The 16,442-nt window shown below is 55.1% G+C and overlaps 1 protein-coding gene across 2 annotated transcripts in view; it reads right to left on the minus strand.

The window, feature by feature from the left end:
* GRK5 (G protein-coupled receptor kinase 5) overlaps positions 1-16,442 on the minus strand; it is a 196,954-nt gene that overhangs the window by 18,181 nt on the left and 162,331 nt on the right. For both annotated transcript variants that reach the window (XM_079137154.1, XM_079137153.1), the window contains 5 exons: positions 9,561-9,661; positions 7,348-7,440; positions 3,889-3,952; positions 2,938-3,078; positions 41-231 (listed from right to left, as the gene is read on the minus strand). In XM_079137154.1, coding sequence (XP_078993280.1) covers positions 41-231; positions 2,938-3,078; positions 3,889-3,952; positions 7,348-7,440; positions 9,561-9,661 — 590 coding nt within the window. The remainder of the gene's footprint in view (positions 1-40; positions 232-2,937; positions 3,079-3,888; positions 3,953-7,347; positions 7,441-9,560; positions 9,662-16,442) is intronic.

Below are 16,442 nucleotides of genomic sequence, written 5' to 3' on the forward strand. Positions count from 1 at the left end.
AGGGGCCAGCCCCACCCGCACTGCCAGGAGCGCAGCTCACCTGTAGACAGTGTTCTCACGGTGCAGGTCCTCCAAGCCGCAGAGGATCTCAGCTGCGTAAAACAAGGCTCGCTCCTCCTCGAAGCCAGGGTTCCCCATGTTGTAGATGTGGAACTTCAGGTCGCCCCCATTCATGATGGTTAGGACCAGGCACAGGGCGTCCTTGGTCTCGTAGGCATAGGCCAGGTTGACCTGAGTGCAACAACAGCCTTGGTGAGCTCATGGCAACGCCAGCCGCTTCTCAGGTTTCTTGACGCTGGAGGAAGATGGTGGAGGCTACCTGCACCCCGAGAGCCTCTTGGTTACTTCTCTGCTGCCCCGCTTGGTGATGAAGGACTTAAACGACTCCTCAGTGGTTCAAGGTGAGGGGACATGGGTGAGGGGTCTTCCTGGATTCCCACAGGGTGCTGTCTAATTTCACACCACAAAAGCACCTGCATTCCTCAGTTGGTTAGAACTGGTGTGGCCTTGTTGGTTGGTCAGGAAAGTGGGACTCGGCTGCCCTTGGGGATGTGGGGACCCATTATCACAGGGGTAAGGGGTTAGGAAATGGCCAGTGGAGCTTTGGGGAGAGGAACACAGACTGGCCCAAACATTCTCTTGTAAGCAAGACCTATCTTGTCCACCTGCCAAGGGAGCCACTGGGCAAGGTGGATTTGGTTCTCTGCCGGTGGATTCCAGATGCCTGGGGCACTGTGGATTGAGGCCATGGGGCAACTGGAGCGGTGGGCAGTATTGGGGTTGCAAATCACACCGGGTGGAATTCCTTCTTCTCCACCTGAGAGTGCGCACAGTGCCATCTGACCACTGCAGACCATGCGGGCACAAGTTGGACCGTAACACTTGGAGGTAAACATCGGGAACATCATAACTTCTGAGGAAAGGTGACAAAATGGCAGCAGAGGGAGCACAATCTCATGGAATTGTGCTTCTGCCACCAACTGCTGTAGGCGCAACTGAAACCTGCCAGGGTGGTCCCCAGGACGTGAGCCCGGGGCAGCGCTATGGCTTGCATGAGCGTCCTTGAAGGACCGTGTGTTTAGGCTTGGTTCCTAGGGTGGCGCTCCTGGGAGGCAGCACGACCTAGGAGGAGGGGTCTAGTCGAAGGCCCTTAGGTCACTGGGGTGTACCCCTGAAGGGTCAGTGGAGCCCCAGCCCTGCCCCTCTTTGTTTCCTGGGTGGTTTTCTTCACCATGAGCTCCCACCAGAGACCAAAAGCAACGGGACAAGCTGATTTAGACTGGAACCTTCAGAACTGTGAGCCAAAATAAAGGTAAGTGCTTCAGGTCACTTTAGTGATGGAAAACGGACTGATACAAAGTGTCACTTGGAACTTGCTGCGGGGCAGGGGATGAGACACAGTCAAGGAAGGGCCAGCTATCAAAACCGATGGCCCGTGAAGATATCAGCCCAGGTTTGTGAAGCACACGATCCTTTTCCTGGAGAAGGACCCACCAGCACACCCCTTGCAGAGGAGGGCCCCACAGGCGGCAGAGGTGGGACTCGGCAGTCAAAGAGGCCTAGGCCCAAACTGGAGGTGCTGGCGTGTGCACCTCCTCTGGGAGCCACCAAGGCACTGCTCACCTCTTCCCCCTGGACCAGGAGGGCAGCTGGGGCAACCTGAGATGAGACCCAGGGACCCAAATTTCTCTCCCATATGTCACTTTATAAAACCACCTTCCTGGGGGGGATGACCAAAGTGTGGGTCGATGGTGGCTTCTCTCCTCACACACAGCTGGCGGGAGTTTAACTGGGGCAAGCTTCATGGACGGCCACTTGGGAACAGCCATCACATGAAAAGTGTGCACGCCCTCTGCCACAGCAATTCCTCCCCAGGAACTAGAGGGCTGTGGATATGTTCACAGGTGTCCACCCAGAACCCACCAAGGAGTGTTCAAAGATGGACATTCAGCATTGTTTGCAGTGGATTAAAAATGAGAAATGATTTCTGTACAGTTCATGGTTTACCTCTTCTGACCAATGAGGAAAAGCTTTCAGAGAAGTGGTGAACTATAGAGGTGGACAGAGGGTAAAGATGTACAATTTAAGGGAAAAATACACCATGAGATGTATGGGAAGACACTGGTAGCTAAAAATAACAAAGCCTGTGTATGCATAACACATGTCTGGAATGGTCTCTCAAAGAGGGACACATTTATTTTTATTGTGTACCCTTTTGTGCTGGTTGAATTTCTACCTTGTGCATGTATTAGTTTTTTAATAACATGTTATAGAGATATTTAGAGCTGATCAAATATCAATGTACTCCTCCAACTTCCCAGCTTCCTCTGCAGCTAGCTTGTCCCTTGAGGTGACTAGTTCATATGCAATGTCAGTCCAGCTGGGCAGTGAAAAGTTCCTGTGGAGACCCACCCCCAGCACTCTCTCCAAGCTGCAGATGGAGTAGCTGTCAGATGGCGGAGTGTGGCCCAATCTGACTGGACTTGATGTGGTTGACAGATAAACCTTATTGTTTTCAGCTACTTAGAATTGGGGCTAATTTGTTACTGCAGCAAAGTCTAGCTCAGACCAACCGACATGATACACACAAACAAAATGGTGTCTCTCTTAGAAACTCCACCATGATGGTCTCCACATGGTGAAACAAGTCTAGAGGATCTTTGGGACCCAAAGCTCCTTGGTTGAACCTGGGGTCGACTTGTTTGTTCACTTGGGAATTTACAAGGTGGTCCTGGGGAACAGAGGTCTCAGGCTCACATGCAGAGGGGAACCAGGCACTGGGCAGCTCTGGTGATGGGACAAAATCATCCATGATTGACCTGTAGCTTCCTTGCTTCCCTGGGGGTGGCACCTGCCACACTGGAATACCACCCACTATTAGGTGACGGGTCTGAGTCGCGAGATGCGTGGGCCTGTTGTTGGGCCCTGAACACTCACCACGAACTGGCTGTTGACTTTCTCGAGAATCTGCTTCTCATTGAGTGCCATGGACTCTCCTTTCCTCTTTTTGATCCTCTTCTTCTCCAAGCGCTTGCAGGCATACATTTTGCCTGTGGCCCGGACCTGGCAGGCACAGACCTGAGGTGCAAGAAAGACACCAAGGTCCAGGGGGCGCCATGCATGATCTGCCCAGGCCCCTCCACAGCAGGGCTGGAACTGACAGGTCAAGCCAGCTGGGCTCTCTGTGGGTGCTGCAGGCCCACAGGACCCAATGACACCGGGCTGTACCCACTCCTGTCTTGGGCACTACCCTTGCTGTCGGCTTTGCTGCTTAGGAGGATCCCAGTCCTTGAAGAAACAGAATTGGCCATTCATGCATTGGGTAGGAGACTGGCAGAGGTTTTAGATGCTGCCCGCCTCTTAGAGGCAACTGAACTTTCTTCCACCAGCTACTACTGGTAGGAAAGGATTGTTCTGGGGGCAGTGAAGGGAGACCCTTGAGAAGCCCGACTTCATCATTCAGAGCTGGGAATGGGGCCCTGATTGGCTGTGAGACCTTGGCCAGGTCACACAACTATTTTGAACCTCAGCTTTCCCCATCCTGAAAATGGAAGTAACAAGGCTGGCCTCACATACTGGGTCAGATAATGCCCAGCAAACTCCAATCCCACAGAACAGCACACAGCCAAGCATCGTCCAGATGGGCAAAGATTTCGAGGCCTCCACCTCCCTGCCTGCGCCAGCAGGCCCGCTCCCCACCCTCCTTCCCACCTCACATACCTCATGTACCCCAAGGCCTGGCCCTCCACCTTCCTTCATTGCCATCAGGGGACCCAGGGCAGAGCTGTCCCTGCCCCAAGCCCTGCTTAGGCCTTCAGGCCCATCCAGGAGGGACAGGAAAGGGGAGTGGAGTCTGGGAACCTCAGTGGAGAGCATGGGCTCACTCACCTCCCCAAAGCCCCCTTTTCCAAGCACTCGATACTGCCTGAACGTGTTCTTGGTCACCGGTTGCCTGGAAAAGAAGCAAGAATCCCAGTTGGTCTCCTGGAGGTAGGATTCAGGATCCATAAGAAATACAGGAGGGAACCACAGAAGGCAGCCTGTGTGGGGCACAATGCCACGACTTTCCATCAGCCCCTGGGACCCGCAGCGGCAGATTGAGCCTTCAAGGACTGTGGGACTGGTGTCCAAATTCCAGGTCACAGTCCTGGTTCTGGTGGACTGGAGATGAGCAGCCCTGGCTGGCTCAGAAGAGCAGGGCAGCAGGCTTTAGAGCGAGCCCAGAGTGCTCAACCACCCAGTGCCAGGGCTCCCTCTCTTTCCCAAATGCAGCCTGCGGCCAGACACAGGAGGAAGCTGTGATACCTGTGCAGGGTGCTGGGCAGGGGCCAGAAGAACCCCTCTGCAGACAGATGCAAGGACAGAAGGAGGGCCCAGCCTCCCAGGCCTATAAGCCTCAACCTCCCCAGCAGGACCACACTTTCTGCCCTGGTTCCTTGCACGCTCCAGAAGACCCAGCCTCACCAGGGCCAGTGGCTGCTGGCTTCAGGTCTGCTCCCAGGACTCTTAGACAGTCAGTTCCCAATCTCTCCACCACTGGGAACCCCTTTATCATAATTCCCCATCCATCCAGGATGCGGGAGATCCTAAATGCCCAACGCTGTGTCTGTGAAGTAATCTCCACTTCGTGTCCCCTGACTCCCTGTTTTCATTAGCAAAGCCACTTATAATGTCTACTCAGGCAGGACTTCTCATCACTAGGCAAGGACAGTACTTATGGAAGTAACTGAATGGAGGGTCATGTAGTCAGCTAAGGACTCCATGTGTGGGGAGTTTACTGTTCTTTCCTGGTCTTTTGGCTGCAAATAACTAGCTTAAAATGTTACAATTGGCTCTTGGATCCCCGGGACTATTTTTGAGTGCCCTGCTCCCCAGGAGTCCAGACTGGGGCAGGGGTTGGAGTGAGACTGAATTGGGCTGAACTGGGTCAGCTGGAGAAGGCCGAGCGAGTGGTGGCCCAGCATGAGGCACAATTTGAAAATGCGTATCTTGCATGGAAATCTTGCTGCTGGAGCCTGAGGAGGGTTTGGATTTCCTGGAAACCATGGCCTCGGTAGCACAGCTCCTTTTTTGGATCAACTCTGAACACCAGGCACCCCTGCTCCTTGTCTCCAAGGCACGCGCTGTAACTCGCTGCTCTGTTCGCTGGAGGTTCTGCAGGAAGTTGGGTCGATCCCCACTGGAAGCACAGAGCTGTCCCTCTTAGGACTCCCCACGGCTCTGCTTCCTCCTTGCACACAAGAGCAGCCTGGGCAGCCTTGGTGAAAACCTGCCTCGCGCCTGCATCCCCCACGCGGCCCTGGGAGCCTTCCTACAGCAGCCCCCAAGCCACAGGAAGGCGGCTGAGGCCCAGCAGTTTATGATACATGGAGAACAAACAGCCGGTCGGCCTTACCGCAGAGCTCCTCTGCGAGGGGGAATAAGTGTAATACAATTTCCCAGGAATTTCTTGGTTAACCTTGGGAGGGGAAAAACCCCTTTAATATTTCAACAGTACGGCACCAACAGGCGAGGATCTCGTTTAGAAAAAAATGGGGGGGGGGAGGGCTGTCAGTCATTAAGCCAGGATCCTGTGTTATGGATTCCAAAAATGTAATGCCTTCCAAAGAGCGAATGCTTAGCTTCTGGGGTCCCTATGGTGACAGTGCTTGCTGCTTGCTGCACCCTGCACGTGGGCTCATGTCAGCCTCATGCTGCCCCGGTCCTACAGAGGACAGGGCTTAGGCTTTGGGGGTGGGAATGAGTTGTCCAGGGCTGGCTGTAAGTGGAGGGGCTGGCATGGGGGTTGAGGCTTCATCCACAGAGCCTTGTTCCACCTTCACGGGTACCTGGGAGGGCACGTGTGACCCAGCCCAGGGCTGCAGAGTGGGCATGGTCAAAGTGCACCCCACCGGCCTGTCCCGTGGGCGTCAGAGCCAGCACTGGCCCTACGATGAGAGTGGGTGACTGCAGCAGAATCAGACACGGAGAGGTGAGGGTGGCGGTCTTGGCCATCACTGCCACAGTGCCCAGCGGTGTCCCTCCTGCAGCCAATGGCTGACTTCTGTTAGCCTTGTTCCAGCACATGGTACACTCACCTTGTCTGCCCTCACCCCAAGCCCACGAGGCAGGCACTATGGTCCCCATGTCACCCATGAGGGAACTGAGGTGTGATAACCAGCCTTGCAGAGGCCCCTTGGGAACAGGCAGAAGCAGGACTCAGACTGGGCTGGGTGCACGTGCAGGGTGGCCATCCTCTGGTCTCTCTGTCAGCACCACTGGTCGGAGTGGAGAGAAATGGCCCATCCAGTAGCTGTACACGGGGCGTGTTCCTGCTGGGCTTCCTCGAGTGTGACAGGGCATGAAGGGGCTTCTGGCTTGCAGCTCCTGAGCTTCTGCAGGGGCTGTGGAAGGGGACACTCCCACCTCGCCTACCAGCTGAGCCCAGGATGGATGTCATGCAGGTATCGCCCTTTTCTGCAAATCCTGGAACGCTGTAGATAGACTGAGCACTGTGCTGGGAGTTCTGGGCCAGGGTTCCCCCCTGGCTGCACCACTGGCTTGCTAGGAGACGGGTCCCCTCTAGGTCTTTCCTTCCTCATCCAACACAGTGAGGCCACATCTGCCCAAGTGACAGCCATGCATGTGAGAGCACTTTGAAGAGAATGAGTCATGAAATAAACCATGAATGGAGTCCCAGTCTTACCCGCCATTAGCGAAACTAAAGAAGGAAGCCCCCTGTGCACTCACTGGGGGGAACGTGCACAATGTTGATCGTGGTGGGGAGGAACAGGCGCATGAGCTCTGGAGCGACTGGAAATTGGGGGTGGCTGTTTCAAAGGGCAATTTAACAGTCCTCTGCAGTTTACAATCAGGTGACTTTTGACTCAGAAACTCCTGCTGGGAATTTCTATGGCTGTACTTGCAAAAGTACTTAAAGATTTATGTATGAAGCTATTCATTCTTTGGGGGAAGGTTGCGTGAAAACTTGAGAACAGCCTCAGTGCCTATTAACAGGGCACCGGGCTAAACAAAGAACGTGCAACTACTGCAAAGACTCTGGTAGCTCTCATTTGCTAGCAAAGAAAGAATTCCCAAGGAGAGTGAACCAAAGAAGCAAGAACAAGGTGTTGAGTGTATGTGTGCGTGGGTGTGTGTGCGTGCACCTGCACACGCACGTGCACAAGTTAATAAGCACAGAGCCTTTCTAGAATCCCCAAGAACTTAATTAATGAGAGGAGGATGGCTAATTTCACTGCAGCCATGGGCCCACAGGGTGACTGACTGGCTTTTATGTGACTCCTCAGGTGGAACCGCAAGCCACTGCTCGCACGCGTTCTCCTCATGCGTGGGGTGTGGGGCACTCACCTCTCCAACCACTTCCACTGGAGAAAGCGATCAAAATACATGCTGTCCAGGTATTCGTGGAACGGTTCTCCACTCAGGTAGTCGTGCACAGACCTGGCTCAGAGAGACAGAGGATGAGCGTGTTATGTATGGCCCAGGCTCGAAGCGGCCGTGCACAGCTGCTCCTGGAGGCCATGCCTCTGGAAACACAGAACCACAGAGGCACGGCACGTCTGCCCAGAGGTCTTGTCATCTGCTGAAACTGGCTGATCCTGTAAACCTGGGTTGGTGCCTGCCATGTGTTGGGCTCTGTTCTAGGTCCTAGGATGCGCAGGGAGCATGGGAAGGGCACTGTGATCAGAGATGCACAGTAAGTCATGAGCATTAAACCAGCAATCCCAGAGATATGTCATCGCCAATTAGGGGAGAGCTCTCTGCAGAAGGGACCCACGAGCTGAGGTGAGGACAGAGCAGACTTACTGAGGGGCAGGGAGGGGCTGGGACTCAGAGGTGAGGGTGGGGGTGCAGAGTGGGTCTCAGTCCCTGAGAATTTGGAATTGGTCCAGGACCAGCAAAGTCACCATGAGTTTCTCATGCGTAAAGCCAGTTTACTGTCACCTGCTGTGGGCTGAGTGCCAGGAGAGGCCCCGGGAGCCCAGCACGTCTCCATATCTTAGGCAAGGCCGAAGGGGGCCTGGTAGGGTTCAAACCTGGTTGCAGGCAGGACTGGGCCAGGTGTGTAAGGTGGCACACACCTGTAATCTCAGTGACTCAGGAGGCTGAAGCAGGAAGATCGCAAGTTCAAAGCCAGCCTCAGCAACTTAGCAAGGCCCTAAGCAACTTAGTGAGACCCTGTCTCAAAAGAAAAATTAAAAGACAGGCTAGGGGTGTGGCTTAGTGGTTAAACATGCCTGGGTTCAACCCCTGGTCCCCCCACACCCTACCCCCTCTCAAAAAAACTGGCCAGTCAGGTGCTTGGAACCTGGAGAGGGAAGAATCATGAAAGGGTGAGGACAGGCCAAACCTGAAAACAGGCCACATGGGAGGCCAGGCTGGCCCTTCCCTCAGGGCCGGAGTCGGGGTCACCAGCCATGCCCCTGCCCAGAGTTAGACCCTCAGCGGCTTCTACAGAGCAGCCAGCAGGTGAGCCCTGCATGCTTCTGCAGCACTGGATGAGGGTGGGGCTAGGGTTCTCCCGAACACCACCAGGGCTAGCAGGGGGGCCTTGCCCACTTTGGAACCCCCAGCACCTCACGTGGGGGGACACAATGGAGCTCTATGTCTGAGTGCTGAATAAGAACCCACGAAAATCTCCCAGACTCAACCAGCTATGGGCGAGCTGGCTGCAGCCAGGTCCTGGTGGCACATGTCTCCGTGTGCTGTGTCAGTTACAGGCAGGGGTGCATGTGCACGCACACACACGTGTGCACTGCTGGGTGCACACGCCTTTGGGAGGTGCTGTGCAGGATGGGTGCGGGCTTAGGTGGTGCTTGGCGGGCACCACACTCTGACTGGTCTTGCCCTCCCCTGGGGTCGATGAGGGGCTGGCGACAAGGCGCTGGGTGCTGGGAAGGCTGCACGGGCAGCACTGACGCCACTAAGGCAGAAGCGGGGGTTGGAAAGCTTTCCAAGCCTCCGAAGCAGATCAGTTTTTGCACATTCCTCTGTCTCAATAGCCTGGAGGGCTACTTGCTTTCATCTTTGTAGCAGATGTTTTCTTTGGACGCGGTACCCCGGTATCTCATTCCCTTTGTGAGAAGCGCGGCCATCCCCCTTATCCACAGAGGACTTGTTTCAACAGCCCCAGAGGATGCTGGAACCCCGGAGAGTGTCGGACTCTTTGTACTGACTTCCCCATGGATACCTACCTATGATAGACTTTAACTCATAAATTAGACACAGTAAGAGGTTAACAATAATTAATGATAAAATAGAATAATCATAACACTATACCGTAATAAAAGAAATTTAAAACTTGTGAATTGTTTATTTCAGGAACTTTCCATTTAAAATTTTCAGACCACAGCTGACAGTGGGAAGCAGGCCTGCGGGTCTGGGCTGACTCTCCACAGCAGTGGGGTGCCCAGGCTAGCGCCTCAGGCTCCGAAGACCTGCCCTGGAGTGCAGGCTGCTGGGGGCAGGGCTGGGGGTGCCACCCTTCCTGGTGGTCTGATGCCCCAGCCCAGGGAGGGAGGTGGGCCTGCCCAGGTAGACCAGAGGGGTGGCGCACTTACTGAGCACAGGCAGAAAAGAGTTCTTTGCAGGGCTTCTGCAGGAGCTTCGCCTCTGTCTGGGAGACCAGGTCTTGGCTAACCTGGGCGATGAACACCGGGGACTAGAAGGAGGAAGGAAAGGGAAATGTGAGGAGGCGCGGGGGGCCAGGGCTTTCCCATAGTTGCCAGGCCAGGGACAGTCGGATGCCCTGTGAGGGTGTACTTGGCTGCCAGTCCCAGAGTGGTCCCTGCCTCCTGCCCATACCCCTGGCTTGGGCCACTTGGACAGTGTCCAGTGGTGCAGGGAGGCTGCTGGGCCAGAAAACCATATGCCCAGGGTACAGATTCTGATACCCACAAGCTGTGCCACTTCAGAGTTCACGGTTTCTCTGAGACCTGCTGCTCACCTGTGTGGTGATAGTCCCTGTGGCTGGGCCCTGAGGTCAGAACTGACAAGGTCTGCAAAGGCACACAGCTGCAAGGAGCTGTGCAAGGTGGCCTCAGCGACTCCTTGTGAGTCCAGCGAGCTTGGTGATATCCCTGGGCTGCTTGGCCTGTTTCCCCGGAGGCACATGTGAGGGCGGCTACCTGCCCACTGGGGGTGCGTGTGAGAGGGTTTGCAGTGGGGAAAGGCCGGGCAGGGGAGGGAGCTCCTGGATGCCAGGGGAGCTCTGGGGCCAGCAGGTCCGGGTGCCGATCCTGGGCTCGGTTCCATTGGCCTCACGGCTCTCAGGGAGACAGGAAGAACCGTTTCACCCAGAACCATCCATAAGACCCTCAGGAAAAGCATCTGGCCTGGATCCTGGCACACACGCATGCAAATTGTGAAATGAATGTCCCCACCGTCGTTTCACACTCCCCCAGCTGGCCTGAGTCTTCCGGTTTGAAAGGGTGGCTCTGAGCAGCAGCCCCACCCTGGGCGGGCCTCGCCCACCCATGTCCTGCCCGCTGCACACCCTCTACCAGCTGTTCCCAGCGCCTGACTCACCAGCGGGGCTTTGAGGTGGACTTTTAATAAATTACAGGGGAAACTGAGAAAAATTACCCGAATGGGCTCAGAAAGACGGGTGTGAACACATCTTTCTGCCCAGAGAATGCTGGAGTCTGGAAGGCCCGCTTCTCTCCCAGCTACTGAGATGTGACTCGGGCTCATTACTCCTCTAGGTCTGCTGGGCGGTGCGTGCTGGGGGACTTATGGGGGTGGTGGTGGGGAGGTGGCAGCTGGCATGTCCCTGCTGAATGACATCAGTGGCTCATTTTCTATTCCCCTCGGTTCTCTATAACCAAACTCCTTCCTTCCTCCCTTCTGTACTTCCCAGCCCCACCCTCTGCAGGCTCACCCCTGCCCTGGGCTCTCCCTCCTCAGGGAGACTGAGAGGCTCCAGCTGGGAGGGGGCAGCCTGTGGGTGCAAAGCCAGTCATCCTAAGCATCTGTAAGCACCAGGCTCCCAACATGTCTTCCCATGTTTGTCCTGGGCTGTCCTGGGTGGCGGCAGCTTCCTGCTTTGAACGGTCCCTTCCTCCTTGGTCTCCAGAGCTACAGCCACCCTCTTGGAGAAAAGATGCTTCCTGCTGATGCGGTAGAAGGAGCCTAGGACCAGGCAGGAGCCCCAAGCCTGTTCTGACCTCTGACCTTGGTCATTTTTTGACTCCTGTGTGACAGGAGAGAGTTGCTCCTTGGAGAGTTGACAGTTGAGGGTGGGGTGAGGGGTGAACTTAAGACTTGGGAATTCTGTACTTCAAACTCTTAGGAATCAGTAACTCTAAGCTACTTTAAAGTGATAAAATATGAACAGGGCACAGTGGCACATGACTGTGATTCATGGACTTGGGAGACCGGGACAGGAAGATCACACGTTCGAGGCCAGCCTCAGCAACTTCGCAAGACCTTGTCTTGTGGCTCAGTGTAGAGCAGCCCTGGCTTCAATACCCAGTACCAAAAGTGACCACATGAGGGCAAACTATTGTCCATGGGCAAATCTGCTTCAGGAAGGAGAGAGTGAGGGCCGGGCAGCCTTGGTGGGGAGGACCCAGTGCCGACCCGGAGGGATGCTCCCTGCACATTTGGTGAGATGAAGATGCACCAGGATCTGACCTCGCGTCAGCAAAGGCCAAACATGAAACACACTGAAGCCGGACCTCTACGTCTGGGAGCAAGCTCCTCGTGCGCCAGCGGAGGCCTGCAGTCTGCAAGCCTGGCCTGAGAGGGGACAGGCCCAAGAGCGCCAAGACCCGAGTCTGTCCCTTGCCCTCCTGTATAGCACAGGGACTAAATGCGCACATGGACATTTCCTTTTGTCTCACTTTGCTACCTTTTCTCTTTAAAAAGCTTTGTTCCCCACCAGAGCCATCAAAGATGGGATTTTTTAAAAAGTTTCTCCTATTTTTCTACAAGGCTGGCTTTGAATAAAACCTATTTTCCTACCAATTTAAATGTTTGCAGAACAGCAAGCACGGTAGCCTCTTCTGCTGGCTGGTGTTAGGCTGCTGGGTAACAAGCAGATGCTGGGCGTGTGGCTGTGGGGAGCAATGGAACCATTTCTAGGACCTGAGGTGCCCACCTGTCTGCACTGGGCTACATATGACCCTGCCAGAGCTCTGCCTTCACCTGCACCAGGAGGGCCCGCCCTCCCGCCACAGGCCCAGCTGGCGCTGACGTGGGGCAGGGTGAAAAGGCGAAGCCAGTATGGTCCTTGGCCTCAGAGCACTTCCCTCCTGCAAGACATGGATAAACACACTCAAGGCCGCATCCTCAGGGGAACGTTCTTGCATACTGTGGCCACCTTGGCCATGTATGGTGATGGACAAAACGGGCCAGGCGGAACTCAGTGGCTTTCGAGCTGTTCTTTCTTTCTTTATTTTAGCCTCAAACTTTTCTCCTTTTCCAAATGAAATTTATCTATAGATTTAATATTTAAAATCAATGAGAAGAGTTGGCGACAATGGTTTATATATATGGAGGGCTAACCCTGGCCAATACTGCATGCAAGCACCTCAAGCCATTCTCTCATTTAACCTACACTATGGTCTTTGAGATATATATTAGCATGATGGCCTTTTTGCAGATCAGGAAACTGAAGTTCAGAAAAGTTAAGCAGTTTGCCCAAGATCACCCAGCCAAGAAGTGACAGGGGATGTGAACTGTGTGTGATCTGGCTGGAGGTCGTGTGCTGTCTGGGCCCCCTTTCTATCCCCTTCCCTATTTCTCAGGGGGCTCCTTATGTGTCTTCTCAGCTGGGGTGGGATGGGGCTCTGCAGAGCCAGCATGAATACTAGGTCACAGCCAGGTCCTACCAGCAGAGGCAGGTGGTGCAGCCCAGGGCAACAAGACCCAGGGCTCACAGAAGATGGAGATCATTATGGGCTGGGGCCGTCTGGGAAAGGTTTTATGGAAGTTAGAACTGAAGGCAAAGTAAGATCTGGCCTCAGACCTCCCGCCCGTCATCAGCCTCCCCTCTGCAGGCGAGGATAGCCTGCAGTGGATGGTAGGGGTGGTCCGGAGTCCAGGGGTGACCAGCTCTGTGCATGAAGTCACACCATTCTCACAGGCCAAGCCCTGGCAGGAGTGGAGGAGCAGATAATAATGCCTGTGGTTTAACGACCACTGCTTTAAACGCAGCTTCTGGCTTGACATGAAGAGATTAAGTGATTCCAACTAAAACCCCTTTCAAGAGACTCCAGGGAGTGACAGCTTTGCCAACAAGACGGGAAGAAGAAGCTGCTGGCAGCGTGAGCCTGGAGCAAAACCCAAACCCGCCAGGAGGGCACGGGTGAGCAGCTGCTCCCGGGGCGCGCCAGCCAGGCATTTTCTGTGCATCAGTGGAACTGGGGGTGTCTGGTCCTTCCCCTCCAGTTTAGAAAAGTCCACTGCAAAGAGAGAGCCAGTGAGAAGGCCCTCCACGGCCTGGAAGTGGACCCAGTGCACTGCTCAGAGGGTCCTGGGATCCCAGCACCGGAGTCAGCACCCGCCACCCATCCCCACCCCCCTCCCTGGCAGGTGAACGCCCTGCAGTTCCAGATCCTGCCAGGAGGCCTGAGGGCGTCCTCAGTGCAATGAGGACTCAGGACTCCAGGAGCCTCAGCTGTGGGTGGTGACTGTCCTCTGGGGTGAAGCCGGGTGCCAGGGTGGGGAGGAAGGCAGGGGCTGTGCTCCATGCCACACACGGTCTTCTGCTTTCCCTCCCAGCAGACATGCAAAGGTGAGGGCCTCCAGGCCCTTAGCTGTCTTCAGGGGTAGAGGTGACCTGGAGTGGGGGCTTGGTGAAGTTGTCTGCAGAGTTCCCCAGGGGCCTGGCAGCCCTCAGGCCAACAACACTTTGAAGTGACACTTTATTTCTTCGATCACTGGATGGTCTCCACCTCCAGCTGAAGCTTTGACTTTTAACGCAATTGTATGATTTTAGGCACCAAGTGTCCTTCCCTCTTCTCACTGCTGGAGATGGACCCCAGGGCCTCGGGCATGCTAGGCCAGGGCCACCACTGAGCTGTACCCCAGCCTACCAAGGGTCCTTCGGGAGGTATGACCTGAGCTCAGGGTGGAACAGCGCGAAGGCTGGAGGAAGGACTGGGGGTTTCTCTGCTCGAGGGGCTACCATGAACGCTTGGTCTTCTGACATTAACCAGCCTGCCTGGCTCTGCCAGCAAGTCACTCTGGTGACAGTCAGGGTGACACCCAGCTGCCCTTATAAGAAGTCCTTGAGCTGAGACAGCTGAAAACATCACGATATGCCTCAGAAACACTGTTGAGTGTCCCTGGGACACTGACCCCTCTGGCCTGACCAGAAGGAACTCAGCTGCTTGGAGGAACTGGAGCTGCTGGGACCACCCATCCTCCGCTGCAGCTGGGCCTGAGGCTCTGACAGCCTCTACAGTGCCTGCTCTTTGGTTAAGGACCCTCCTCTGCCCTTCCCCTCTGATGCTGGGGAGGAACACAGTGGCGTTAGAGCTTGGGCACAGTTCACCTGCTCAGAAGCTGTGCCTCTGGGTAAAAGCCCCTTCACCCTGAGGGGAAAGACCTGATCCTTCTCCTGCTTTGGGAATGAGAAATTGAGGATGTCGAGGTTGAGTTGGATGGTAGCCCAGGCTGCCCGGGTGATTGCCGCGGGTAGAGCAGACGTGGTTTAGGTCCATCACTCTCCCCCAGGAATTCCCAACTACCCTTCTGCCTGCTGTGCCCGCCTGACTCCTCTGTTCTTCCTGATGCTCACACCACTGTGCTTCTGGAATCAGGCAGCTCCAAAGTCATGGTTAACTACAACATACCTTTTCAGGCAGCAAGAGGCGAAATACACATGGGAGATTTTCTGGGCACTGCTGTGGCAGAGAAAAGTCCTTCATGCACTCTGAAGTAGAGTAGGCCCCTGGCAGTGGATGACGTGCTGTGTAAAGGGTCTCTGTGTGCCTTTTCTCCTCTCTCGGCCCCTCTCCTCCCTTTTGTCTTCTTCTCACGTGTCCTCCACTGCTGTGACCCTAACTTCAACACGCTGGCTAGGTCAGACCTCTCTCGTCTTCCTCACCATCAGAATGAAGCCTCTGCCATAGTCAGGTACAGCAGGGGAGACCAGTAATGATTCAATGCATGGTAGGCCTTGGAAGTTCTAGGGGGACAGTTTGGGGGGCAGCCTGGTTAGACGGAAGAGTTATGGGATGGGCTGAAGCTGCGTTTGAATAGCAGTGGGTTTTCCGTGAATACGTGCTGCTTCGTCCGGAGTGACTAAGAGGTTACACAAGGGGAGGCGATCTCGCCCCAGTGCCTTTAGTATGGCAATGGCTCAGAGCTTTACCCTTTCAGGTTCACAGAGCCGAAGTGCTCAACCCCAAGCCGGAATATCCAGGGAAATGCAGGTACAAAGGCAGGCTGAGGGGGGAGGCATGGACCTGGCCTTGGGATGAAGCCACTCATTAGGTCTTTATTCAGCACTCAATCCCAGAAGCATGTCCAGATCACCCACCACACCAAGACCTCCTTGTGATGAATAAATGTCCACTCTGCGTAACCTCACAGAGGGATCCAAACCTCAGGGCGGCTAGTCCCCAGTCCCTCTCAGCTTCAGCCCATAACGCCAAGGCCAGGTAAGCCATCAGCCCACAAGGTGTCGCTATTGAGTCCCTGCACCACTGGGCCTCCAGAGTCCAGGGAGACGCTCCAGGGGGAGAGTAGCCTCCTGTCCTCCAGGCTTAGGGAGGACGCGTGGGCATGCCTGAAGTAGTCAGCAGGGGATCACTCTCATCCCTGAGCAGCGCTCCCTTCACACCAACAGTTGAACGGAAAATGAGAGGCCAATTTTGGAGGGAGTCCTGGGGAGGCCCTCAGAGCAGGGGGAGGGTTTACAGAGGAACCCACTGCATGACAGAGGCCCCGAGGCTTCAGGGAGTTGGGAGCAGTTGGAAAATGCTGCGCAGCAGGGAGACTCTCTCCACCACGTGCCAGTCACCTCAGTGACTCCGAAGCTGCGGCAGGAGGACTGAGAGTTCCAGTTTAGCAAGGCTGTAAGCAACCCAGTAAGACCCTGTCTCAAAATAATAAAAAGGGCTAGAGTGCAGCTCATGGTAGAGTGCCCCTGGGTTCAATCCCCAGGACTGCACAATGGAAAAGGAAAGGAAAAAGAAGAAAGAACACAGGGATGGCTGACAGGGTCACTGCTATCCTGGGAGCTTCGGTCATCAGCCCTAAGGGGGACACTGCAAAGGCTGCTGCCACGGGTTGCCTCCATGGCTGCACCTGCTCTCCAGGGCACTGTTTCCCTCTGCATCATGAATGACTGACAGAAAGAAAGGACATCGTTTTCTGCCTCAGCGAGAAACTCCAGACGTCTGAGGCTCTTGTTCGTGAAGCTTCTCTCTGCATTGAAGTCTCTTCTTCCAAGAGGTCAGAGTGGAAATGGGATCAGTTGTACTGGCTGG

Source organism: Sciurus vulgaris (genome assembly GCF_902686455.1).
Source record: "Sciurus vulgaris genome assembly, chromosome: 4".
NCBI classification, from domain to species: Eukaryota; Metazoa; Chordata; class Mammalia; order Rodentia; family Sciuridae; genus Sciurus; species Sciurus vulgaris.